Source organism: Pristiophorus japonicus, chromosome 1 (assembly GCF_044704955.1).
Source record: "Pristiophorus japonicus isolate sPriJap1 chromosome 1, sPriJap1.hap1, whole genome shotgun sequence".
Lineage (NCBI taxonomy): Eukaryota > Metazoa > Chordata > Chondrichthyes > Pristiophoridae > Pristiophorus > Pristiophorus japonicus.
The window spans coordinates 170,361,327-170,388,939 of record NC_091977.1 but is presented as its reverse complement, the minus strand read 5'-3'; the positions used below and the strand labels follow the sequence as shown (position 1 = coordinate 170,388,939).

General features: G+C 42.3%; 1 protein-coding gene across 5 annotated transcripts in view; it reads right to left on the bottom strand.

Annotated features, from left to right (window-relative positions):
- mctp1a (multiple C2 domains, transmembrane 1a) overlaps nucleotides 1–27,613 on the bottom strand; it is a 979,537-nt gene that overhangs the window by 84,755 nt on the left and 867,169 nt on the right. For all 5 annotated transcript variants that reach the window (XM_070884895.1, XM_070884861.1, XM_070884869.1 and 2 more), the window contains one exon: nucleotides 11,620–11,679. In XM_070884895.1, coding sequence (XP_070740996.1) covers nucleotides 11,620–11,679 — 60 coding nt within the window. The remainder of the gene's footprint in view (nucleotides 1–11,619; nucleotides 11,680–27,613) is intronic.

Genomic DNA, 27,613 nt, shown 5'->3' with positions numbered 1-27,613 from the left:
CATAAGAGGTGTTACCAGTGCTGTAGTAAACTGATTTCATGTCTGCTAGTAGTGGTTAAAAAGCCATTGTAGCTTGCTCCCGTTCCCAGGAGGAGGAAGCTACCATGAGCATTTGGGTAAGGTGCACACAGGTTATGAAGGGGTGGGAAGTTGGTAATATCCATCCAAAATCTGATTATTCTTCCTTTTCATGATGTGCTGCTGGTGAGATTGTGCAGGATAATACTGCTCATTTTACCAATGCCTCAGTTGTTCCCATGAAGCACTGAGGGAGCAGGACTCAGATGGACTGTAAAGGAGTTATTAGTAAATTCAAATTTCCAGTACTCTGGGGAATTCAGGGATCAATAGCTCTCCTGAGGATGGGAAATTTGCATCACTGATCCAATTGCGAATGCAGACAAGCGAGCCACTAGCCGACAAATTCCAGCAATAAGCCCACTGTGTCCTTGGGTGAAACAAAGGCAGTTACCTTCAACATCCCAGTACTTCTGCTTTTCCTGCCAGTGTTTATGCTCTTCACAGGGTGATTTAAAGTCGTCTTCTTTGTGGGGTGACTTGATATTTGATATGACCTTTGGTACTTAAAAGCAGAATAAACCTCCCTAAATTATAAATCCCACTGCATGTACAGTTCATGTAGCCCCAGCGATTACTGAGTGTCAGCTATGGTAAAGTAAATAGCTTCTATAATGCAAACTAGCTGCCGGTGGACATTTGAATGCTTATATATTCAGCTAGCTCCCATGGTGGATAAAAAGTCTATGTTGGGCAGTAATAGATTTTTCATCTGTACCAATAGCAATAGGTCCACTAGTGTCTGCCTGTTGGAGACTTGCATCCAATGCGTTCCATAATGTAAAATTAAACCAGCCATATTACTTCCCCGTAATCAACTGCAAATTATTTCTTGATCATCTTATAGAACAAAAGTAGTAATTCTTCAATGAATGTCCTTGTGCAACAATATCATGGAGCATACTGGCAGACAGTCTCAGCACTGAGTGCTCCTGTGACTAAGTAAAGGATCTAAAATTAAGTAAAGATACCCCATGAAATTCAGAGTGTATATTATCAAACAATGATTCCAAAGCTATAATTTAATTCATGGTTCAGAATTTGTTGCAAACTGTTTGAGCTTTATAATCTCTGATATCTGAACCCTTCAATTGGATTATAGCCTTCCTTTAACTCTATAATATAGGGAAAATTCACAGTCCCATACTCCCAGTAGATCCATTGCTTAAAGGGTCGGAGAATTGCATTACAGTATTATAACCAATTTTCTGCTCCCCTGCTCCCAAATAGTACCCCACAATAGGTGTAATGCAGAGAAAAAATGGGTGCTAATCAATGTTCCCTGTAACTTTGTTTTGGGCCCCACCGCGCGGCCCATTCAAAGTACCATGCAAGTGCGGTTTATGTATTGAAAAGCTGGCAAGCCGGCTGCACGGGACCCCTGGAGTGTTATGTGGCTGCACAGCTTACAGGGAACATTTGTGCTAATCCTTTGCTTCCATTTTGCTCCTGAACAGCAGTGCACACAAACCTCCTCTGACATTTCTGGTGTCTATACCTGACCGTGCCTGAAGAGGATGCACCAATGTAAATTTCATGCACAAAATTCCTCCAATTGCACCTTGGTGCTGTTTGGAGGCAAACCTTTCTCAACGAAACGTGGGGGCCGAAATTACCCTGTTGTGCACCTCCCATAACAGAGCCAAAAGTGTTTTCGGCCAGCGGGAGTGGGGGGGGGGGAAGAGGCGGCGGGGCGTGGGCCCACGTAATTTTGCAGGAATTAGCGAAGGCACAAATGCATTAGTGCCACGCACCACTGTTAACGCCCCGGGTCACTGTGCGCTGACCCCTTTTTGCCCCACGGCAGCCATGCACCGCCATCTTTTTTTTTTACCCCCCCTTACCGGTGGAGCCATTCACTGGGTCCGGGTTGCAATCGTGCAGCCCAGCACTCCGTTTTGGTGCCGGGCTGTGCCCACAGCATCCCTTAGCCCTGGTGGTCCAGTGGAGGCCATCAAAGGGCCTGCAGAGTCACAACGCACCTCCCCCTATACCGGAAGGGGAGGGGCATTGAAATGCAACGGCACTAAGCGGGGAGGCCATGTAATGCTCTGCAATGCGCTCAGGTAGCGCCCCAGATCCCACCCCGAAAGGAAGTGAAGCGCGTGACATAGAAACATAGAAAATAGGTGCAGGAGTAGGCCATTCGGCCCTTCGAGCCTGCACCGCCATTCAATGAGTTCATGGCCGAACATGCAACTTCAGTACCCCCTTCCGGCTTTCTCGCCATACCCCTTGATCCCCCGAGTAGTAAGGACTACATCTAACTCCTTTTTGAATATATTTAGTGAATTGGCCTCAACAACTTTCTGTGGTAGAGAATTCCACAGGTTCACCACTCTCTGGGTGAAGAAGTTTCTCTTCATCTCGGTCCTAAATGGCTTACCCCTTATCCTTAGACTGTGACCCCTGCATCTAACCTGTCTAAACCTGTCAGAATTTTAAACGTTTCTATGAGATCCCCACTCATTCTTCTGAACTCCAGTGAATACAAGCCCAGTTGATCTAGTCTTTCTTGATATGTCAGTCCCACCATCCCGGGAATCAGTCTGGTGAACCTTCGCTGCACTCCCTCAAAATCAAGAATGTCCTTCCTCAAGTTAGGAGACTAAAACTGTACACAATACTCCAGGTGTGGCCTCACCAAGGCCCTGTACAACTATAGTAACACCTCCCAGCCCCTGTACTCAAATCCCCTCGCTATGAAGGCCAACATGCCCATTTGCTTTCTTAATCGCCTGCTGTACCTGCATGCCAACCTTCAATGACTGATGTACCATGACACCCAGGTCTCATTGCATCTCCCCTTTTCCTAATCTGTCACCATTCAGATAATAGTCTGTCTCTGTTTTTATCACCAAAGTGGATAATCTCACATTTATCCACATTATACTTCATCTGCCATGCATTTTCCCACTCACCTAACCTATCCAAGTCACTCTGCAGCCTCATAGCATCCTCCTCGCAGCTCACACTGCCACCCAACTTAGTGTCATCCGCAAATTTGGAGATACTACATTTAATCCCCACGTCTAAATCATTAATGTACAATGGCATTGCGCTCCACTTCTTGTGAGAGGCGGTAACCTGAATTTTGCTTCCGTGGCGGGATTTCTGCGTTGGGCGCAGAATGTCTGGCCCCAAAGAGGTTACCACCCACATCTGGGGTGATAGGGAATTTCAACCCCCTGGTGGTACTGATTCTAGAGCTGCTGTAGAGGCAGGCTGGTCCATATTGCCCAGAAAGGTCTTCATTTTTGCTTTCTCAATTAAAAAAAATTGCTTTTCCTACTTCTGTACATGTTGCGGAATGCTGTTACACTTAATGATGGAGGCTAAGTTCAGTATGATACCACCTTCCCTGTTGTGATATGGCTTCTTTGGAGGCAGACAATGGGAAACAGCCATGAGGCCCCTTGATAACAGCTGGAGTCATTTGCTTGGTCATCTCATGAGCCACAAACATTTGTTTCCTTACCAAAAAGTAGGAAGAGACCACCAATATGCAAATCCCAGATTCTGGCATGTGCATCTTATTTTAAAACTTACCATTTTTCATCAGAAAATGCATTACCTGCAAAATAAAATCCTCTGACTCTCCCATGGGGTATTAACTATGAAAAGAAAGAAAGACTTGCATTTATATAGCGCCTTTCACGACCACCGATCATCTCAAAACGCTTTACATTTAATGAAGTACTTTTAGAGTGTAGTCACTGTTGTAATGTGGGAAATGCGGCAGTCAATATACGCACAGCAAGCTCCCACAAATAGGAAAGTGATAACGACCAGATAATCTGTTTTTTTTTGTTGATTGAAGGATAAATATTGGCCAGGACACCAGGGATATCTCCCCTGCTCTTCGAAGTAGTGCCATGGGATCTTTTACATCCACCTGAGAGAGAAGATGGGGCCTCGGTTTAACGTCTCACCCAAAAGACCTCCGACAGTGCAGCCCTCTCTCAATACTGCACTAGAGTGTCAGCCTAGATTTTTGTGCTCCAGTCTCTGGAGTGGGACTTGAACCCACAACCGTCTGACTCAGAAGCAAGTATGCTACACATTGAGCCACAGCTGACACAACTATGCTTGCCCCTTTAATGGTGCTGGTGCCTTTAAGACCTAAGGTGCGGCCAGTCATCCTCCTGTCTTCATCTCTGCAGCCATAGGTGTCCACATGACGTCTCTTTTATTTAAATTAAACCAGGGCAAGTTTGGGCTTTCTGATCCCAGCAGAGACACTTGCGAAGTGTATGTGCTAATTGTTCCCATATAGCGCTGTGAGAGGCAGATCGGGTCCTCTATCGCCAACTTGGAGTGAGGCTCCTTTCTGCAAGCATGGGATCACTGAATTTATGTTTACTGACTGGTAAAGAGTATGGGTGAGAAATTGAGCTCCATTTATTGAGAAGTACGAGAACCTTTAGAGCTGCAAAATGGTGTGCGCAGTGCACACTTGTGACATCATCTTGGTGCAGGCATTAGTGTGCGCGCAGTGGATGTCCGCCGGAAGTGTGCAGAGCAAGCAGATCATGACGCTAATCAGCGTGCAACACTGATTTGACGGCAGCGCTGCCATTTTGTAGCTCAACACTCCAGCCAATGCCCATTCTAAACCGTGTATGGCTGAGCACATGAAGGACCCCCCACCAGCACTATTTAAAGGTATCATCAATTACTTACAGGTTAGTTGCTGGTTGATTTCTTCTGGCTGTTAAACATAGAAACATAGAAACATAGAAAATAGGTGCAGGAGTAGGCCATTCGGCCCTTCTAGCCTGCACCGCCATTCAATGAGTTCATGGCTGAACATTCAACTTCAGTACCCCATTCCTGCTTTCTCGCCATACCCCTTGATCCCCCTAGTAGTAAGGACCTCATCTAACTCCTTTTTGAATATATTTAGTGAATTGGCCTCAACAACTTTCTGTGGTAGAGAATTCCACAGGTTCACCACTCTCTGGGTGAAGAAGTTCCTCCGCATCTCGGTCCTAAATGGCTTACCCCTTATCCTTAGACTGTGACCTCTGGGTTTGCTGCAATTCTACACGGTTTTGTTGTTTTCCATAGTTATTTCAAGTTTCAAAGATCTTCAGGGAGTGGTGTGGCAGGTGTCTGTACTTCTTGCTGACTTCATGGCTTCTGCACAAACCAGTTGCTCCAGACCTGGATGCACTTGTAGGCCTTCCTCTTGGAATAGAGCATGACTGGGAGAATGAGCAGAAGCCACAGAGAGAAGGACAAGCTTCTAGAAGAGGAAGGAGGAGCGGGGTGGGGAGAAGGGCTCTCAGCTGAAAGCCATATCAGCCCAGATTCTTCAGGGAGCAATTCTCCAACATGAACCGCAGCGAGGAACAGTGTGTGAGATGTCTGTGCTTCACTAAGGATGCCCTCACTGAAATCGCCACCTGCTGCAGCCACAACTGTAACCTCAGAGCAGGGCAAGGACCGCATTGCCAGTGGCTGTGAAGGTGACTGTGGCGATGAACTTTATGCATCTGGCTCTTTCCAGTCAGGAGCTGGAGATATTTGCGACATCTCTGCATTTTGCCGTCTACTGTTGCATCAGGGAGGTGATTGAGGCTCTCTATTCAAAGAGAGCTTACTTCATTTAATTCTCCCTTGCCAGAGACAAGCAGGCAGAGCGAGCAGGAGGGTTTGCTCGGATTGCAGGCTTCCCCATGGTATAGGGTTCCATTGGCTTGCACGTACACTGCTTTCGATACATGGCATGTCAACTCTGCCATGTACCGAACCGAAAGAGATTCCACTCTCTCAAGTTGCAGCTGGTGTGTGACCATAGTCAATGCATCATGCAGGCCAATGTCTGGTATCTTGGCAGCAGTCATAGAATCATAGAAGTTTACAGCACAGAAGGAGGCCATTTCGGCCCATCGTGACAATGCCGGCCAACAAGAGGTTATGCAGCCTAATCTCACTTTCCAGCTCTAGGTCCGTAGCCCTGAAGGTTACGGCACTAAAAGTACTTTTTAAATGTGGTAAGGGTTTCTGCCTCCGTCACCCTTTCTGGCAGTGAGTTCCAGACCGCCACAACTCACTGCGTGAAGAAATTTCCCTTCAAATCCCTTCTAAACCTTCTACCAATTACTTTAAATTTATGCCCCCTGGTTGTCAATCCCTCTGCTAAGGGAAATAGGCCCTTTCTATCCACTATACCTAGGCCCCTCTTAATTTTATACACCTCAATGAGGTCTCCTCTCAACCTCCTCTGTTCCAATGAAAACAAATCCAGCCTATCTAATCTGTCCTTATAGCTTAGATTCTCCACTCCTGGCAACATCCGCGTAAATCTTGTCTGTACCCTCTCCAGTGCAATCACATCCTTCCCGTAATGCGGTGATTCCAGCTGTGGGCCTAACCAGTGTTTTATACAGTTCAAGCATAACCCTCTTGCTCTTGTAATCTATGCCTCAGCTAATAAAGGCAAGCATTCCATATGTCTTCTTAACCACCTTATCTACCTGGCCTGCTACTTTCAGGGATCTGTGGACATGCACTCCAAGGTCACTTTGTTCCTCTACACTTCTCAGTATCCTACCATTTATTGTGAATTCCCTTTCCTTGTTAGCCCTCCCAAAATGCATTACCTCACACTTCTCTGGATTAAATTCCATTTGCCACTGTTCTGCACACCTGACCAGTTGATTGATATCTTCCTGCAGTCTACAGCTTTCTTCTTCATTATCAACCACACAGCCAATTTTAGTGTCAGCTGCAAATTTCTTAATCATACCCCCTATATTCAAGTCTAGATCATTGTTGTATATCACAAAAAGCAAGGGACCTCGCACTGAGCCCTGCGGAACCCCACTGGAAACATCCTTCCAGTCGCAAAATCACCCATCAACCATTACCCTTTGCTTCGTGCCAATTTTGGATCCAACTTGCCACTTTTACCTGGATCCCATGGGCTTTTACTTTTGTGACCAGTCTGCCATGTGGGATCTTATCAAAAGCTTTGCTAAAATCCATATACACTGCATCATACGCTTTGCCTTCATCGACCCTTCCGGTTACCTCCTCGAAAATTTCAATCAAATTAGTCAGACACGACCTTCCCTCGACAGATCCATGCTAACTGTCCTTGATTAATCCATCATGCTGACTTCATTCTGCGGTATTCCGATGTGCCAGCTGCTTTTCAGCCACGATGGAAACCAAAGGGTAGCTCCTGGGTGATACGGGCTATTGGCTGACGACATGGCTCACCAGTCCGGTTTTCAAACCTCACACACACATGCGCAGCATGCATACAATGAGAGCCATGCTGCCACAAGGGCAGACCATTGCGTGCTGAAGTAACAACTCCGCTGCCTGGACTGCTCTGGAGGAGCCCTGTTGTACCTGGCTGAATGGATCTCAAGATTTGTGGTGGTATGCTGAATTCTGCACAACCTTGTCATCATGAGGAGGACAGCCCTTGCCACCAGCTATCAGACGAGAAGCTGAGGAGCAAGAGCACAAGGAGCAGGAGGAAGAGAAGAAGGCGGAAGAGGAGGAGGTAGAAGAGGAGGATCAGGAAAGGAGGCGGCAACCTAGACAGCCCTTTTCTGTAGGTGAAGAACTAATCCGAGTGTGCTACAGTAACCGTAGCCCGAATTCCCCATTCATCAACAGGCCCACACTCCTTACCTTCCCTCTGTCACTAATCATCTCATTGTCCTCTTGGCCAAAATGCAAAAATAAAAGCCAACACAAAATAAATATTCCAAACTACATTTATAAATGAAATCATGCCATATTGCATACAAACGTAAACTAATCACCCTTCTGCATTCCTTTAGTGCATGTGTTCTGTGGGCCTTTGTCTGTTCTAATGCTCCTACTCAGTGTTACCCCAGTGGCTGCAGCATGGTTGGTGGAAAGCTGCTGAATTTTAGTGGAGCAGACTGCAGAAGGCCTTGGAGGATGACCTCGAGCAGCTCTGGGCCTAGAAGATCCAGCTTCAGACTGTAACATCTCAGCATGGGTGGCAGCAGTCTGGCTGGCTGGCAGACAACTGCAAGGGCACTGGTGGAGTGGCAGATGTGGGAGGATGAATGCTGTCATCCTGAGAGAGGACAACAGGCTCCTCCTCCAAGGAGCCCCTGGCACTCCCTAAGGTGGTGCCTCAGCAATCCTACTAATATGTTGGAGGACAGATTATTGGACTACCGTAGCACCCTGCGAGTCCCTTTGAACACTGGTAAATGCACCCATGAAGGCAGCAGTCTGACCTTGCATGACTTCAGTCTGAGTTTCTATTGCAGCACTCCGACTTTTGGTGGAAGTTGCTTGTTGTGCAATGGAAGTTGAGACATCGGCCATCAGACGCTGCATCATGGGTGAGTCAACAATGTTCTAATTGGCCATTACTTCCATGCTGAAAAGGATGGCTTCCAACTTCTGCACAAAGCATTGTGCTGGACTCCTCCATGCTCCTTGACATTATACAAAGGTTTTCTGGCAGGCTTTCCAATGCACCAAGCATTTCATTGTGCACACCCATCAGCCTTCTTCTGTAGGTTGCATCATCAAAGTCCTCATCTGAGTCCTCTGCAGTGGAACTTGTGTGTGACCTCGACATCCGGCGAGCTGCCACCTGCGTTATCTGTGCCCACTATCCTGGCTACAGCGCAATTGTGGGTGTGTCTTCATCATCACCCTCTTCTTTGTGTTTATCCACCGTCTGGCCAGGTTGCACTACTTGAGTATCTGAAAGGAAAAAGGCATCAGGGTAAGGTGAGGGGAGGGCAGGAAAGTAAGAAGTGCATGCTTACTCCATCTGCAGCTTGTAAGTCAGAAGAGATTGTGGGATGAGGAGGAAGTGGTGAGTGAGAAGGAGGATAAGGTATGAGAATAGTACCACGTTCAATGGTTTTAGCCCAGCCGCTGTAGATGGCCTCAGCAATGGCCCTTCCGATAATGACCAGCACCTTCTCCTCCATAGGCGTTAGAGCATGCAGGCACACCTCTCCTCCTACAGTGAGTTCTTGCTGTCTTCGGTTGTGCATTACCTTCTCCTGCAAGAGAGAGGGAAATGTGTCAGTGAGTGTCGTGAAATATGTTTGGGTTATGTGGCTGTTGTGGTTGAATAGTTGGGAGTGTGTGCAAACTGTGAGATGTGGATGTGAGGCTTGCAACAGTGCTAAGTGTGTGAGGGTGAGGTGAAGCATATGCATGTGAGTCATGATTGATGGAGATTGCTGGTTGGTGAGTGATGGCGGTGTTGTGATTTGAGCAGTGGCTGAGGCTCATGGTGCAGTTGGTAGGATATGGCATTTGAGCATGCAATCACTGACCTTGATCACTCTGTGAGGTCATTAAACTTCTTGCGACACTGCATGCAGGTGTTGACCCACACGGATATCTGCTTCCACTGCCTTTTCACCGTGTGTCTGGAGGGCCTCCTGGACCCCTGCGGATACAGGACGTCTCTCCTTTGCACCTCCTCCATCAAGACCTCCAGTGCAGTATCAGAAAACCTGGGTGCCCACTCTCTCCCATGTTCAACCATTCTTCTGTCTTTCTGAGGTCAGATTCAGCTCACACAGGATTCCCAGCACCTGCTCCACCAATAATGCACCACCCCTTTAAGAGGTGCAGGCTAGCTTTAAGCAGAGCAGGCTAGCTTTAATTTATGTTAGCAATATCGATTTTGGGCACCCTGCTGATGCATGCAGCCTCTCAATAGAGCGTTTAGCACTGGCTGCACACTGAAATAATGTAAATGAGCAGGCAGTATGAAGGTGGCATGTTGCCTGCATTACAAACAACGGGCGAGGGTTAAGTACATATTGTGTCCACATGCCCATTTTCAGGGGCTATCCAATTTAGCCCCCAATATTCTGACAACACACAACAAAGAATAACTTTCTAATGTCCTAGCATTAGCTACATTAGCTGGGAAATTAGTCTCATGCTGGAAGTGCCATCCTGCAATGGGTGCCTGAAGATGAAAGCCTGAAACTGATGGTAAATTGGGGCTCGGGCCTCATCTACATTAATTGGGCATCCCAATGCAGTTCACCAGTCCGGGGCCTGGGAAATTTATCTGGCTCGATATGGACTATAGCTAAATGCTACTGGGGGTATGGGAGTGGAGGGAGCGTGGCAATGGAAGGGGGGACATGAGCATGGGCCAGCAGTATTGCTGTATTCCCAGCACTCCTGCTCCTCCTGGCTCCATATTAACACAAGTAAAAAAAGAAACAAACTTAAGGTTAAGGATCACTGATTAGTTCTCCCCATTGTTTGCTTTGTTGTTTAAGCTTGTAACATGCGCTCATCAAAATCATTCACTAGTACTTTTAGTCATTGTTATACTGTCAATTACTTTAACAGTAGACACTAATACAAGTTAGTCAAACGATTGGAACATGTTAATGTCCTACAATAGACGGCATAGCACTTGCAATGCACACTTCCAACACATTATTTACATTCCCTGATTACACAAGGATAAACACATTTCTGAATAGGAGCTCTTGCAAGGAAAAAGAAGGGAGATATCCTAGAATCACACTGTATCTCATAGATAAGTATGTTATAAAAAAAAGTCAAATATATGTATATAAATAAAAATGCAAGTGATAAGGTAAGTGCTAGGAAATAAAACATTAATCAGGTGTTTGTATGACATACAAAACCATTTAAGCTTCAAGTTGGAGATTTACAAACCGACTTGGACTTTGGGACTGCAACCCCAGCCCCATTTATCCAATATTCTACATGTATTTCTATCATTTTTGTCATTGGTTGCTGTAGTTTATTAGTATCATTCTAACAATAAGAGTTCTCTATATGTTCATGGACCCATATTTAATAAAGCCCAGCTTATTTCGTGCACTGAGCACAGCACGTTCTTCAGTTATATTTTTCCTATTATATGCCATTATTATGATTAAGCAATTTTGACCTTCTATGAGAAATAAAATCTGTGTCAAAATCTACAGCAAAATGGATTTGACATAAATTAACATAAATATCAAGAATCACATGTGAAAAGGAAAACAATGCAGCAAATGAAATAGAAATTTAAATAGTTGCCAATTTAAATAGCCTTACATTCAGCATTTCATTCATATGGCTGCTGGCTGCTTTTCATTTTTAAAAGATTTGAACTTACTTCAATTTCTCATATTCACTCAGAGATTTACTTTATATTCTTGCCAACCAGGAGTTGCTGCACCATTTCTAAAACTCAATTTTGTCCTTCAGAAGTTTGTCACTACTCTTACCTTTACAAAGACATGCTGAATTACTCTTATTTCCTAACGTGCATGCGCACTCACGCACACACCAACATATACACACAAAAAATACGTTTGACCCAGTCACGGGCCAGAGAAAAGGATTTATTGCTCACTTTCCACTTCACAATGTACACACTAACACTTGTTAGGATGATAAACAGCTCTGTCCAATTATCTGTACTCAAACTCTTCAACTACTTCTTTCCAGTCTGCAGGACTCCATCGGGTCTAAAAACCACAGTCCTTGGTACCTGAGGGAAAACAGAAGTCTTCCAAAGATAATTACCTTGTCACTTCTGTCCTCTTCTTCCTCCTCATATGCTATCAAGCTCTCCTCTAACTCTTCCTGTTGAGAGGAAACAGAGAAAATGCAACGGTCATCAGCAATGAAAAGAAACACCATATTGTTACGTGACTGGAATTATATTCAGGTTATGCTTTCTAAATAGCACTAGAAATAGATATACATTTTAAACTCCCCTTCAGAAGCTTAGTTGTAATGTGGAGAAACATGGAAGCCAATTTACACACAGCAAGGTTCTCCAAACAACAATGAGATAAACAACCAGATATTCAGTTTAGTGAGTTTGGTTAATGGACAAATATTGGCCAGGACACCAGAGCTCCCCTGTTCTCTTTTTAATGGTTCCTAGAGATCTTTTACATTCACTTGAGAGGGCAGGCAGGGCCTCAGCTTAACATCTCACCTGAAAGGCAGTGCCTTCAACAGTGCAAAGCTCCCTCACGACTGAACTGAAGCATCAACCTACATTATACTGGGAATTTCATTGAAGCTGCTCCCACTCCACTGCCGTAACTTCATAAACCTCGTTTATGGGCATAAGTGGATTTCTGCTGCATTTCAAGTGAAGTGGAAGCAGCACAGGGGAAATTCTCAACTTATATGCTCATGTCTCTGGAGTGGTACTTCAACTTTCTGATGCAACGGCGAGACTGCTATCACTGAGCCAAGGCTGACATCTCTGCTGAATGTGTGGCAATGAAACCAGCCATAACTGGAAGGACGTTCTCTAGCGCAAGAAGATTCTGAATGCATGGCTGATGTGGAGACACAGAGAATTCATCCAACTCATGGTCAGTCACCACTGTTGCTAGTACAGGGTAAGAGTCAGAATGATAGAATCAAAATAAATATAACACATGTAACATATACTGCCTTGAAATTAATACATGGACTGGGGTCAGAACTAATAATCAATACAAAATATAACAATAGTAATATTGAACTCTCCAAATACATATAGAAGCCTGGAGAAAAACTGGATACAAAATACATAATACACATTTAAGCAAATTTAAGGAGCCAGGGCATCAACATTTGCAGAATCTAAGCAAAAAACTCGCAGACATGTGGGAGCCAAGAAATCATGACAGAGAGGCACTGGAGAAGGTGCAAAAAAGATTCACAATCAGGATTGAGAGATTATGTCTATAAGGAAAGACTGGGGCTCTTTTCTCTGGAAAAGAGAAGGCTGAGGTGTGACCTGATAGAGGTCTCTAAGATTATGAAAGGTTTTGATCGGGTAGATGATTCCACTTGTGGGGAGATCAAAACTAAGGGCCATAAATATAAGGTAGTCACTAATAAATCCAATCTTCTTGTCTTCTCTTAGGCAGTTCCCCGGAGTCGAGGATGACTTGCTTCCACACTAATATGAATTCTAAATGGGGTTGTCCATGAGGCTCCCGATGTTGCAGGTCCCGAACTTCATTTTAGGAGGGTGGAAGCTGCCCGTGCGTGAATTCTTTTAACGTGGAATGGCCGTTGCACACCAGCTATCACATGAACTTGACAGAGCAAGGTCTTGGTCCAATGGCAAGGGGAGCCAAGATGATTGGGGACCAGGCTCTGCTGGATGGACCTAATACACACACACACACACACACACACACACAAAATCCTGAATCTAGAAGCCTGGGAACGCACTGGCCTGCAGACTTCTCTACAACCAGCGGGCAGCCGAGTGGGAGGGAGAGCTAGGTGGGGAGGAAAAGATAAAAGGAAAAGACAGAGGTACAAACGCGCACATACACACAGACAGACGTACACATACCCAGATATACACACAAAAACAAATGCACACACACACACGCACACACACACACAGTATGTGCTCAAATCCATGGTAGAGGTGAGGTTTGATGGCTAGTTATACTATTCAATTATCAAAAAAGGAGAACTAGTCGTAGAACCACGGAGTGTTACAGCACGGAAAGAGGCCATTCAATAGGGAATTCAGGATAAACCCCTTTACCCAGAGAATGGTTATAATATGAAATTTGTTACCACAAGGAGTAGTTGAGGCAGATAGCATAGATGCATTTAAAGGGAAGCTATATAAACACATGAAGAAAGGAAGGGAAGGATATGTTGATGAAATTAGGTGAAGAGAGGTGGGAAGAGACTCATGTGGAGCATAAACACGGGCATGGATCAGTCGGGCCAAATAGCTTGTTTTTGTGCTGTACATTCTATGCAATTCTATCTAATGTAAGGAGAGAGAGGGGGAGAGAGAGAAAGAGAGAAATGTATCACCCAGGCTGCTCTGAAACTGGATGCTTGGAGATACATGATGAGAGAAAACAGTGAATGACTCTCCCTTCTGATTATTCCACTTCTTATGTCATACTTGGATGACAAATCATATTTCTGTTTGATTTAAAGATATTAAAGAAGTTAGCAACTCCTTAAGGGCTTTTCTGGCATGCTCAGTCCCTGAGACAGACTGCTTAAAAAAGCCACACTGACATGCTGATTGGCATACGAAGCTAAACTACAACAAATGCTACATTGGCACAAACCTTGTCAATGAGTCTTATTTTTAAACCTAGGATCCAAGTCTAAAATGAGCTATGTCATATGCTCTTTGTTTGTGCTGTGTGAGCTGGACCATGTTACTTTGAGTTCTCCCTGTGTTGGAATGCTCCATCACCAGTAAAGTGCTCTGTTCAATGACCTAGCTGTGCCAACAAATTGGAGGAAACTGCAGCTGTGGCACCCGAGCTACATCTAGCTGACTATCCAGAATTAATTCCATAGAAATCATCTCTTCTGACTTTAAAAAAACGAGCTTGGTGTCAGCTAACAAACTATTTCTGGTTTAACGCGTGTTCTTTCCTCTCTTCTTCTCTCCTACTTTAAACCTTGGTGGTGATCAGGACTGAAGAGCTTGGTCTTTCATCTAGGTTTCTTAATAAAAGATGATGCAAAAGTACAGATTAGCAGTCCTCAAATACAGTGTCAAGGAGAGATAATATATCAATTCATACCCGGGATTCCCTGTTCCTCCCTCCTCCATGGTATATTTCTGTCTCAGCTGAGTCACTGGGCAGGGGAAGTAAAAATGCTTCCCCAGAGGGAAAATCAAAAGCTGAGATTAATCTGCTCTGCTGCATTTAGGTACGAGTATTTGATTCAAGAGTGGCATTGGGAGAGGCCAAGAAATCCAATGCTTGCCCACACTCTTGGTGGTCAGTGGTTTGAGGTCATTCAACAAAGGAAGGTGTAATGTATGCACCTGTGAGGATGCTCACATGTTTGTAGAGCTGTTGCCCATCTTGCCATCCGGAGGAGGCGAGGGTCCCCAATGGAGTGCTCTCTACACAGGAGTCCTCCCTTTATTTATTGGGGACTTGGCCTGGAGGGTGTTGCACGGAGCAGTCCCGTGCAATCGTTTTTTAAGTCGGTTCACGGGCTCCCAGGCCGCCTGTAATTTCTGCGGTCTGGAAGAGTCTGTGTTCCATGTTTATATGGAATGTGCAAGGTTGCAGCTCCTATTCCATTATTGGAAGGGGCTGCTCCTCAAATTCTGGTTGCACTTCATGGAAACATAGAAAATAGGTGCAGGAGTAGGCCATTCGGCCCTTCGAGCCTGCACCGCCATTCAATAAGATCATGGCTGATCATTCCCTCAGTATCCCTTTCCTGCTTTTTCTCCATACCCATTTGATCCCCTTAGCCGTAAGGGCCATATCTAACTCCCTCTTGAATATATCCAATGAACTGGCATCAACAACTCTCTGCGGCAGGGAATTCCATAGGTTAACAACTCTCTGAGTGAAGAAGTTTCTCCTCATCTTAGTCCTGAATGGCCTACCCCTTATTCTAAGACTATGTCCCCTGGATCTGGACTTCCCGCATCTAACCTGTCCAGTCCCGTCAGAATCTTATACGTTTCTATGAGATCCCCTCGCATCCTTCTAAACTCCAGTGAATATAGGCCCAGTTGATCCAGTCTCTCTTCATATGACAGTCCAACTATCCCTGGAATCAGTCTGGTGAACCTTCGCTGCACTCCCTCAATAGCAAGAACGTCCTTCCTCAGATTAGGAGACCAAAACTGAACACAATATTCCAGGTGAGGCAAAAGCAATCAGTCACTCTACTAAAATGTTAAATGCCCAACTCAAATCCCTTAGCAATGCTGAACACCAGGAATGCACGGGCATGGATTGTGTCTAACATTGCCAGGGAACAAATGGTGCAATATACATTGGATGATGCTTTCCCCTCATTTGCATGACATCATAATATACATGCCTGTTTTAGGCCCAATGTGTTTCTATCTGTACATTTACTGCTGTTGGTAAAGGATTGTCTGTCAATCTATTCAATCCAGAGTAGAAAGCTGTCAATGTCCATTTCTTCATTTGTTACAGCAGCATTTAAATTGCACAAAACTTATACAAATCTCTGTACAACTCAAGCCTCTACTAAAACATTGTCAAGTGTTTAATTGACTTAAAGTAATATCCGTAACACAATTTAATTGCACAAAAAGAGTAGTTTGCAGCAGGTGGTGGAACATATTTTAATAAATGGGAACAAAAGGCACATTATCCGGGTTCACACTATAATTTGTAACCCATTCTCACAACCAACAGCAAGACTAATCCTTTGCTTACGAAGCAGAATGTGCATTTTTGCTGCATCTAGTTCAATATTTGTAATCTCCACATATTTGCATATTATGTAAAACCTACACAGGGAATCTCTCAAAAAATACCATACCACTGTGTAACTATTTACACCTTAATCCAGTCAATGTAATGAGGTAATGATGGAAATTATGGTTTTGCTTTTAGACTGATATGCTGACAGGTTATAGACTGGGGAATATCAGAAATATTGGGCTCACTACTGTTTTAAATTAATTAAATTGCAATGTGTGTAACAAATCAATCACAATTTATCTTCAAATATTATTCACTATTTAATGCTGTTTATTTAAAGGCACAGATCCCTTTTGTTTCCTTCCATCCCTGAATGTACAAGTACCGCAGAAGATATTTTCCATATTCGTGACTAGCTCCCAATCACAAGTATGACTACATTTGAATAATATCTTATTTGTGATTCCTGATGCAAAAAACTGCAACCAGACATGAACACAGAACCACTCCACACATCATAGAGATTCCATTTTCTTTTACATCATCACTAATTACCCAATTATCCTAAATCCGAAAACTAAACAATGTATTCAAATAGTCAACTGACCCATCATATTCAAATGATACCATCATCAAAATCAAAAAAGATGAAAACAAAATCAATGCATGCACAGAAATCTCTACTGCGATACTAAATGGCAAAACAATAAATGTATTTGCTGCCACTTCTCAGATTCCAGGCTTCCATCTATGATCCATCCGTTGCTTCCCTCTGTGGTCCAGGTTCCAAGCATGAGATAACTATCTTACAGCGCATATTCCATACAGCAACCACAACAGCAAACCAAAGGAATGCCAAATATTTCATCCTTTTCTTTATTTTCAAGGCAATGAGTGGCACAGAGGGTTGGAACAGAGCCTAAAAAACTGTTCAAACTCATTTCACTCATGACACTTATAGCTATTAAATACAGACTTTCAAACTAAGGAGTTGAAATTCAGTTGTAGACGTCACCTGTTACCGCCGGTGGTAGGCGGCAAACGAGCGGCAAAGGCCCCGACTGAAATTGAGTCGGCTCTTTGGCAGAGGCGCCAAGAGGGAACACTGCGCCAACTAACGCCACCGGCGTGGTGACGTCATCCAGCGTACAATGCCTCTTTGACACCTCTGGCCGGCAGCCATACAGCCTGAAAAACGTGGTGGATAAAGAGCGGCTCTCGGGCAGAATCACCCAGAAACGAAGGCGTTTTTCCCTTTATGTATTTCTTTATGTTTTTCTTAGTTTTAAGAGTGAGGAAGTGTGTGTGTGGATCGGAGAAGTTTAATAATTTTTTTTCTTCTCTTTTCTTCCTGTTTTTTTCCGAACATGGCGGCAGCCTCCCATTGCAAAATTGAGTAGGCCTCCTGAGCTTCCACCCGAGGGTGAGTGTGCAACGCCACTTTTTAGCGCTGCTCTCTCATCTTTGGGTGTAAAAACTGAATTTGGCAGTTTGAGCCTGCACCTAACGCCTGGCGCTAAAATCAGCAACTGGTGGTGACACTGCCTCAAAAACGACGGTACCGAATTTTGACCCCTAAGTGTCAGCTGGATTGAAATCTTGCTCCTAAAAGTGAAAGTCTTTTCTAAATTACGATGCTACCCCTGAAAATAAAAAAAGGTAAAAAATGATTGGCATTTCATTGGTAGAGAAATATTTAAATAATTGATGTAACTTCAAAATCACATTGGAGAACAGCAATTCATTTTATGTGCTGTACAATAATTGATTAGGGAGGTTATAAATGACTTTTTGAAAATAACCAGCATGAATGAATTCAGAACATTTATATATAACCAAAAGGCTCTTCTCAACCAACAGTAACAATCAAGGTGTAATCCTATCCAAAAATGTTTTTAAATACTCAAGCATTTAGAAAAATGGATATCTGTGGTTAACATAAAATGTAATTTTAAAGTAATCGTGTGAACTTGTTAATAAAAACAAAGGCTAATTTGTGCAGCTAAACGTCTTGTGTCCATTTACTGGCCACCATATTGTAAAGCACTCTGGGATGTCTCTCCATACGTGAGGAGCACGATAGAAATGTAGGTAGGTGTAGTTCTGTGAGAGAGTCCATTTAAAACACACCTGAACCTTATGACAATATCCATGCAAATGGAAAGGAATTTCTGCAGTTTTAATGTGAAGACGTTATTGAAAGTTAAAATGGATTCAGGAAAAATGACTCTTTCTACTCTCATGGTAGCAAAGATTTGCATTGGAGATCAATTAATCTAGCTGGTCTGGACTTGATTTCTCCAAGACCCATGGCACATAAATAGATCACAACGTATGTTTATGTGGGAATTGATTTACATTTTATGTGTGTAAATGTAATAATAGGTTATTGACATTGTATGGATTGAGGTCTGTCTAGAAACATTGAGGTCAGTCCACAGCACCTATGGTTCAGCTGACTTCACACAGAGTCAATAACCTAGTTATTAGTCATTTTGATCAGTCTGTTTTACAATGCATGGTCAGTTTGTCAAAAGCCGTAGAGATTTACTAACCTGTGACCACTTCTCATTAACCTTTTGGCTGCTGACTTTGTAGGAATTTTCCTATTTATGCTACTTTCTAATTTTAAAGTTTTTTAAGTCAATGGGGGTGAAATTGGCTTTGGAGGTCGTGCAAAACAGGCAACAGCGAATCGGCAGCCCTTCTTACCAAGCTCAATTTTCTTTTTCTAGAAGACAAATTTCACCCCGAGTGAGTCAATGATGAATAACTGTCCAGGATAATACTGATCAAACAAAACAAAGCTTGCATGAATACAGAGAATTTGTAAAATATATTTGTGATTATGGTTTTCACTTTTGAATGCTTTAATTTTTTTAAGATTTGTAAATCTTGAGCTTTACCACTTTTGTACAAAACAAGCGTTAGGTACTTTAAAAGGCGTTAAAGAGATGGGGGTCAATTTTGATGGGTGGACTGCCTCCCCACCTCCCTCTGCCCAATGATGATGTCAGTGGAATTAAGTACTTTGGACCCTGATGTAACTTAACAACTGTGCGACGTATGAATCATGCACAGTCTCCGCGTTGCCAGCCTCCAGGTCATCACCGCTGGCATCCGATGGGAGTCAGCGTTGGGAAATGTTAATGAGACCCAGGAGTTAAAATCTCCTGGGCCTCGCGCTCCAGGGAGCCGCATAGATTGCTATCGGCTTTGGAGCCCGCACATCTGATTCCTGCTCCGAGTTAAAATCAAGGGCTTGATTTGTTTCTTCCAACACCTCTATGACATTTAACTGCAGAAACATTGCATTAGTCGGTAAAACCCAAATGTTCAAGACCAAAATAATTCGATTAAAATAATCTGTCCTATGATTTAAGCGATACTTGTAAAATGAGTAAGATTGACTTTGTTGTCTATTATTTAAAGACTTAATTTCCTCACAATTTCCATCTCTTATCAGCTATTTAAATAAGGTTGGAGAGATCGACAAATTATTGTGAAATACAGTAGTATAATGTTTTTTATAAAGGACACAATCAATCAGAATGAAGAGCTGTGTCGGTTTAAATCCACTAGCAAATCACCAAATGTTGCAAAGAGGATCTGAAGGCAGGTGGTGCTAGTTTTGAGAGTAAGTTAAAGATTTGAGGCAGTGAATTTCTGCGGGGGTTCCAAGGCTCTTCCACTGAAGTTATGGCGGACGAGCAGGTGAACTCACGTGGAAATTCACTCTGCATTAACACTAGTAAGACTGCTCGTAGTTAAGATCTGTGAATGTGGGAATAGAAACAGGGAAGGAGTGAATGCAAGAATTCAGTTCAAGTGACTGCAGAGTGAAAATTTTCATTACAAAAGAACTTTTCTACGCTGCGTTGTGCAAACTGCTCCCTATGATCATGGATTTATCACTATCATTTACATGCCAAATTTCGCAAGTTATTTTAACTTGCCATTTTAGAGAAGTCGACCTTTATTTTTGTTGAATGACAGCTGAGAAAATGCCTTGCCCAAAGCACCATTTAGTAATGGGACAGATACCACAGGAGGATCTTCACTGGGATGACAATATGCTCAACTGTCAGCTGGTGAAGAAAAATCAGACTGATGTCATGCCAACCCTATCAATCAGGTAGATTTTAGTGTTGGCATTTTTCAGTGCATACTTTTCATTGTTCACTTGTTCTTTTTTCTGACCTGCTCGAGATGAATTTTGAATATAGACAGCACATCTGTTGCAAATTTCACTTTGTATATTACTCAGATCACCAAGATAAAGGGTTTTCTCTGTTAGGCTTGGCAGATGTTCATCAGAAGAAAAAAAATGAGTTATTTCATGAACAATGTCTCCCTCTGCAGGATTGGCTTTACATGACATTGCTGAAGCTAAAGTAAGAATTATTCACCATTATTTTTTTAAATAAATTTAGCAGTGGTGTTATATAATGCATATAGAGTATATTGGCCCAGCATTTGCTGAAAAATTAATGGCATGTGAATGACGCACGCCGTTATTAAAGTGCAAATCAGCCAGCGACTTGTGGCGAGGAAAAGATACCCGGTGAATTGCGAATCGCCACAAGTTGCTGACTGTTTTGCTACGCTCCACTGTTAGCTTCGTGAAAATGGCATCTCGACCTTAACCTCTCTGTGACTTACATGAAGTTGCTGCATTTGCACATTAACTGCCCATTAAAATCGCTACAGAAAGTTCGTAGTTAACAGCGTAAATACCCTTTTAACAACACTATAATTGATAATGACTACCAATCAACCTTTTTTGTCCAGAAAGTGAACAATTAAAAGTGTGGAGTTTCACTCCTTCAAGTTGTGAATTGTTGTTGAAGTTAAAAATATAACATTTTATATTTTTTTACATATTTTCTTACTTTTCCTTTCTGTCTCTTTTTTCTCTCTCTCTTAATCGAATCTCTTTTTTCCCTCTTTATTTCTCTTTTTCTACCTGATTTGACCATTGAATTCATCCATTCTAATTCACCCTTCTTCTCAGTCCTTCCACTGATTATTTCGCAATCCTTTAATCTTATTGGTTAAGGAGATACAGTGTTTGTCCCGTTGTTCACCAAGGTCCCAGATGCCCCACCGCGCCATTATCAGTTCACACTTCCAGAAACTTTGTGGGTAAAAAATGATAAAATCTAAACATGCACAAACAAGTCTAACTAACAGTGTATAGTCCAGAAAAATCTGGGTTATTGGCCTAGAAATCCCAGCCTCCCCAGGTCTGTACGGAGTGTGTACGGACCCGGGAAGGCATCGCAAAAGCCAGTTTTCAGCACACAATGCGCTGAAAACGGGCTTTTCCAAGCTTGACAGATCGTCCGTATCTCCGCAGTCAGGACATTCGGATGGGCAAGAATGCGGTATTTACCCATATCTTGCTCAGCTGATTTCCTGAAAAATCTCGCGCCTGATAAAGGCAGGTGGCATAGCCTACTGTTACAGGTGTAAGAGTTTTAAAACATACAAAAACATAATAAAATAAAATTAAAAAAAACACATTTAATTGTTAAAACCTTGCCCACTACGATAAGTTTATTTTAAACCATAAGTTTAAAACTTTTTTTAAAAATTGGGAAAATATATTTTTTTTATAAGACATAAATAAGTTCAATTTAAATTAATCTTAAATATGTGATGCATTTTTTCTAGTTTCTAATTTTGTTTTGGGTGTTTGGGGGCTGTTTCTCAATCATAATAATGGGAACTCCTACTTACGGAGTTCCCATTATTATGAATGAGAAAATACTGTACCTTGATTGGCTGCCCAGAGCCATAAAAACATAAGAAATAGGAACAGGAGTAGACCATTTGGCCTCTTGAGCCTGCTCTGCCATTCAATAAGATCATGGCTGATCTGATCATGGACTCAGCTCTACTTCCCTGACTGCTCTCCATAACCCTTTACTCCCTTATCTCACAAAAATCTGTCTATCTCTGCCTTAAATATATTCAATGACCCAGCCTCCACAGCTCTCTGGGGTAGAGAATTCCATAGATTTACAACCCTTTGAGAGACGAAATTTCTCCTCATTTCAGTTTTAAATGGGCGGCCCCTTATTCTAAGGCTATGTCCCCTAGTTTTAGGTTGGCCTATGAGTGGAAATATCCTCTCTGCATCCACCTTGTTGAGCCCTCTCATTATCTTATAAGTTTCGATAAGATCACCTCTCATTCTTCTGAACTCCAATGTGTATAGGCCCAACCTACTCAACCTATCCTCATAAGTCAACCCCCTCATCTCCAGAACCAGCTAGTGGATCTTCTCTGAACAGCCTCCAATGCAAGTATATCCTTCCTTAAATACAGAGACCAAAACTGTATGCAGTACTCCAGGTGTGGCCTCACCAATACTCTGTACAGGTCCAGCAGGACTTCTCTGCTTTTATAACCTATCCCTCTTGTAATAAAGGCCAAAATTCCATTTGCCTTCCTGATTACTTGCTGTACCTGCATACTCACTTTTTGTGTTTAATGCAAAGGACCCCCAGGTCTCTCTGTACTGCAGCACTTTGCAATTTTTCTCCATTTAAATTATAATTTGCTTTTCTATTGTTTCTGCCAAAGTGGATAACCTCACATTTTCCCACATTATACTCCAGCTGCCAAATATTTGCCCACTCACTTAGCCTATCTATATCCCTTTGCAGATTTTTTGTGTCCTCCTCACATTTTGCTTTCCCACCCATCTTTGTATCATCAGCAAACTTGGCTACATTACACTCGGTCCCTTCATCCAAGTCATTAATATAGATTGTAAATAGTTGAGGATCTAGCACCGATCCCTGCAGCACCCTACTAATCACTGTTTGCCAACTGGAAAATGACCCATTTATCCCTGACTGCAGCTCCAGCTTACGGACGTCCCGACGTGCACATGCTCCGATGCGCAGGGAATGGAGGCCTCAGGACCGGGATCTCTCATGGGCGCAGCAGGAACAGGTAAGTGCGCATCTTTTTAACTTTTTCAGTCGATTTCTAGGCCATTATTTCCAAATGAACTGCTAATTACTCCATGATAAATTTTATAATCATTAATCCTTCAGCGTGATATCATCACACACCAACTTCATAGATGAGACTGCAGGAACCACATAATACTTACTGCTAGCTAAAAAAAAGATTGAAAATGGAAAATGGAATAAAACGGCTCCTTAACTCTACAGTGCATATTAAGAAGAATGAATTCATCGTACTGATTTTAATGCTGTATTATCATCTTGAGGTTGAGATGATGTTTATATACTGTAAAAATGGAAATGTGTGTGCGGATACTGCGAGAGGACAAGCTAGGGGTTGGCTTTGATGACCTCACTCCACCCCAAATTTGAATAGCCCATCAACACGCATTGTCCAGGCTCTCACATTAAGAATGGCTACTTAGGTGAGCTTCCAGGTGGTAGAAAAAGGAGGGCGGGCGCAGGGGAAACCTTTCCATATAGCTGAAATTCCTGATATTCAGAATCATCCATGTTGCTCTGTTTTGGGACTTTCAAAATTGTGGCCTGGCACTTCTGTACACAGGGGAGATGCAATTCATGTGAACTTAACATGAAGCTCTATAGTACTCTCCACCCTTACAACAGTCCCCATCTATAATCAATAAAACATGGAAATCTAGAAATTGTGTTGTGCAATATTAGCACAGAATAAATGGGTAAAATTATTTTAAAAAGCAAAGTAATTTCACGCAAGTAGCTAGGCATCAGTACACTAATATCGCACAGCATGATTTCTAGGCAACAGAATTCAGATGACAATCAAAACAATACCAGATAAAGTAATACAAATACTATTATTATTTGTGCCTTCCACCACTATAATGGTCTGCAGCATAAATTATTTGAAACAAATTAAATAAAGAAAAATCATAAATTACCATAGTCGAAGTATGGAAGAAATGAAATATGTTACAACCAGCTGTGTAGTTTGATTTATATTTTCACATTTCCACTGTGCAGTTGAACATATTTCCCTTTGTATGTGTATGTGTGTCAGATAAGGCAGATGTGGATAATATATAATAAATAGTGATGGAAGATAAACAGATAGGCATGTATCCTAATAAACATATAGGCAACCTGTCAAAAAATATTATGTTTACATCAATATTTTTTAATAAACGGCAGATACAAATAGCTTGTAATTTAAAGAATTCTAGCTCATTCATGTTTTAATGCCAAACAGGCAGTCTGGCAGTACAGAGGTGGCCATGAGGTCAAGGGAAGGGGGTAGTGTGGTAAAGTTGGGTGTCATCAGCGTACATATGGAAGCTGACCCCCAGATGTAATCCCTGATCTATGTTGGGCTATCTGATCTTCGTTAGGATAGAAATAACAGTGCTACAATTGGCCTCAGAAGTAAGAATAGTATTTGTACCACTGAACCTGATAGTATTTTGTTTATCACCGATTCTTAAATCCTGTAGCCTAGAATTTATGTTGTGTAATGCTAGCTTAACAAACTTGTGTGAACTTACTTTCCTACACTCCAAATGTACTTCATTGGCTGTAAAGCATTATATAAATCCAAGTTTTTCTTTCTTTACTTTGCTATTTTAACAGATGCAGATTTATGTTTCATATTTTACTTTATGCTAAAATTGCACTTTGTAATTTCTAAGCTTGTGTTTTTTTAATTAATTAGATGGGGTCTATTAGGAGGGTAGACAGTACTATAATACCTCATATTATTTACATATGAATTACATCTCCCCTATGTGCTTGTAATTCAAGGAAATTCTTACTAATCTTTATACCATAGCCTATTTAATCATTCATTCAAAAATGTACTTTTGAAATAATGGCCCGATGTGTTGGTCAATGATGCAGTGTCAGCGCTCGCCACTAACCTCAAAGAAAGCTGCCCGCAAAGATCTAGCGATTTCTATGGCGTGAATTTTACCTTTCCCGACATTTATTTCATTCTGGTGCCATTTATAGGGGATCTCAAACATCGAGCAACAGTGATAGCATCAAGCAGGCTAGCAGCCAATCACATTAAAGAATTCTCACAGAGAGCTAACCAGGATAGAAAAAGCACTGATTATCCTCCACTTTTTAATCATTTTACAGAGAGCCGTCTCATGTGATCATTTGATAAAGTGCCACAAAATAGGCTTGTCAGCAAAATTGAAGCCCATGGAATAAAAGGGACAGTGGCAGCATGGATACGAAATTAAATAAGTGACTGGAAACAGAGAGTCGTGGTGAACGGTCGTTTATTGGACTGGAGGAAGGTACACAATGTTCCCCAGGGTCGGTACTAGGACCACTGATTTTCTTGATATATATTAATGACTTCGGAGCTGAAATTGATGAAGGACCCTGCTCGCCCAAGTGCCGCGCAAAGGACCGCCAATGGCTGCTGAGGTACCTGACGGTACTTTGGACAGGGTTTTCATCAAAAGAAATGAAAAACAGAGCATTCCAGGAAGGGACAGAATGTATAAACATAACGGTGAATCAGAAAGTGGGGTCAAAACAGGGAAAAATGGTTAAAAAAACAAATGTAAAAGCTTTTTATCTGAATGCACGTAGCATTCGTAACAAAATATATGAGTTGACGGCACAAATAGTTACAAATGGATATGATCTGATAGCCATTACAGAGACGTGGTTGCAAAGTGACCTGGACTGGGAACTAAATATTCAGGGGTATTTGACAATTTGGAAGGACAGACAGAAAGGAATAGGAGATGGGGTAGCACTGTTAATAAAGGATGAGATCAGTGCATTAGTGAGAAACAATATTGGCTCAGAAGATTAAGATGTTGAATCAGTTTGGGTGGAGATAAGGAGTAATAAGGGGAAAAAGTCACTGGTGGGTGTAGTCTAAAAGCCCCTTAACAGTAGCTACACTGTTGGACGGAGTATAAATCAAGAAATAATGGAGGCTTGTAAGAAAGGATCGGCAATAATCATGGGCGATTTTAACCTTCATATTGATTGGACAAAGCAAATTGGCCAGGGTAGCCTTGAGGAAGAGTTCATAGAGTGTATCTGAAATAGTTTCCCTGAATAGGGAACCAACGAGGGAGCAGGTTATCTTAGATCTGGTACTGTGTAATGAGACAGGATTAATAAATGATCTTGCAGTAAAGGAATGAGTGACCATAACATGGTTGAATTTCAAATTCAGTTGGAGGGTGAGAAAGTTGGATCTCAAACCAGTGTCCCAAGTTTAAATAAAGGAGACTACAAAGTTATGAGGGCAGAGTTGGCTAAAGTGGACTGGGAAAATAGATTAAAGTATGGGACGGTTGATGAGCAGTGGCAAACATTTAAGGAGATATTTCATAACTCGCGGCAAAAATATATCCCAATGAGAAGGAAAGACTGTAAGAGAAGGGATAACCATCTGTGGCTAACTAAGGAAATAAGGGATGGTATCAAATTGAAAACAAGGGCATACAAGATGGCCAGGACTCATGGGAGGACAGAGGATTGGGAAACTTTTAAAAGCCAGCAAAGAACGACTAAAAAAATGATAAATTATGAGAGTAAACTAGCACGAAATATAAAAACAGATAGTAAGAGTTTCTACAGGTACATAAAAAGGAAAAGAATGGCTAAAATAAATGTTGGTCCCCCAGAGGATGAGACTGTGGAATTAATAATGGGGAACAGGGAAAAGGCAGAGATGTAGAACAAATATTTTGTATTGGTCTTCATGGTAGAAGACACTAAAAACATCCCAATAGTGGATAATCAAGGGGCTATAGGGAGGGAGGAACTTAATACAATCACGATCACTAAAGAAGTAGTATGCGGTAAAATAATCGGACTGAAGGCAGACAAGTCCCCTGGACCTGATGGATTACATCCTAGGGTCTTAAAAGAAGTGGCTGCGAAGATAGTAGATGCTTTGGTTGTGATCTACCAAAATTCCCTGGATTCTGGGGTGGTCCCAACGGATTGGTAAACCGCAAATGTAACACCCTTATTTAAAAAAGGAGGCAGACTAAAAGCAGGAAACTATAGCCAAGTTAGCCTAACATCTGTCATTGGGAAAATGCTGGAGTCCATTATTAAGGAAGCAGTAGTGGGACATTTGGAAAAGCATAATTCAATTAAGCAGAGTAAGCATGGTTTTATGAAAGGGAAATCATGTTTGACAAATTTGCTGGAGTTTTTGAGGATGTAACGAGCAGGGTGGATAAGGGGGAGGCAGTGGATGTGATGTATTTGGATTTCCACAAGGCATTCGATAAGGTGCCATATAAGAGGTTACTGCACAAGATAAAAGTTCACGGGGTTGGGGGTAATATATTAGCATGGATAACTAACAGAAAACAGAGAGCCGGGATAAATGGGTAATTTTCTGGTTGGCAAACAGTAACT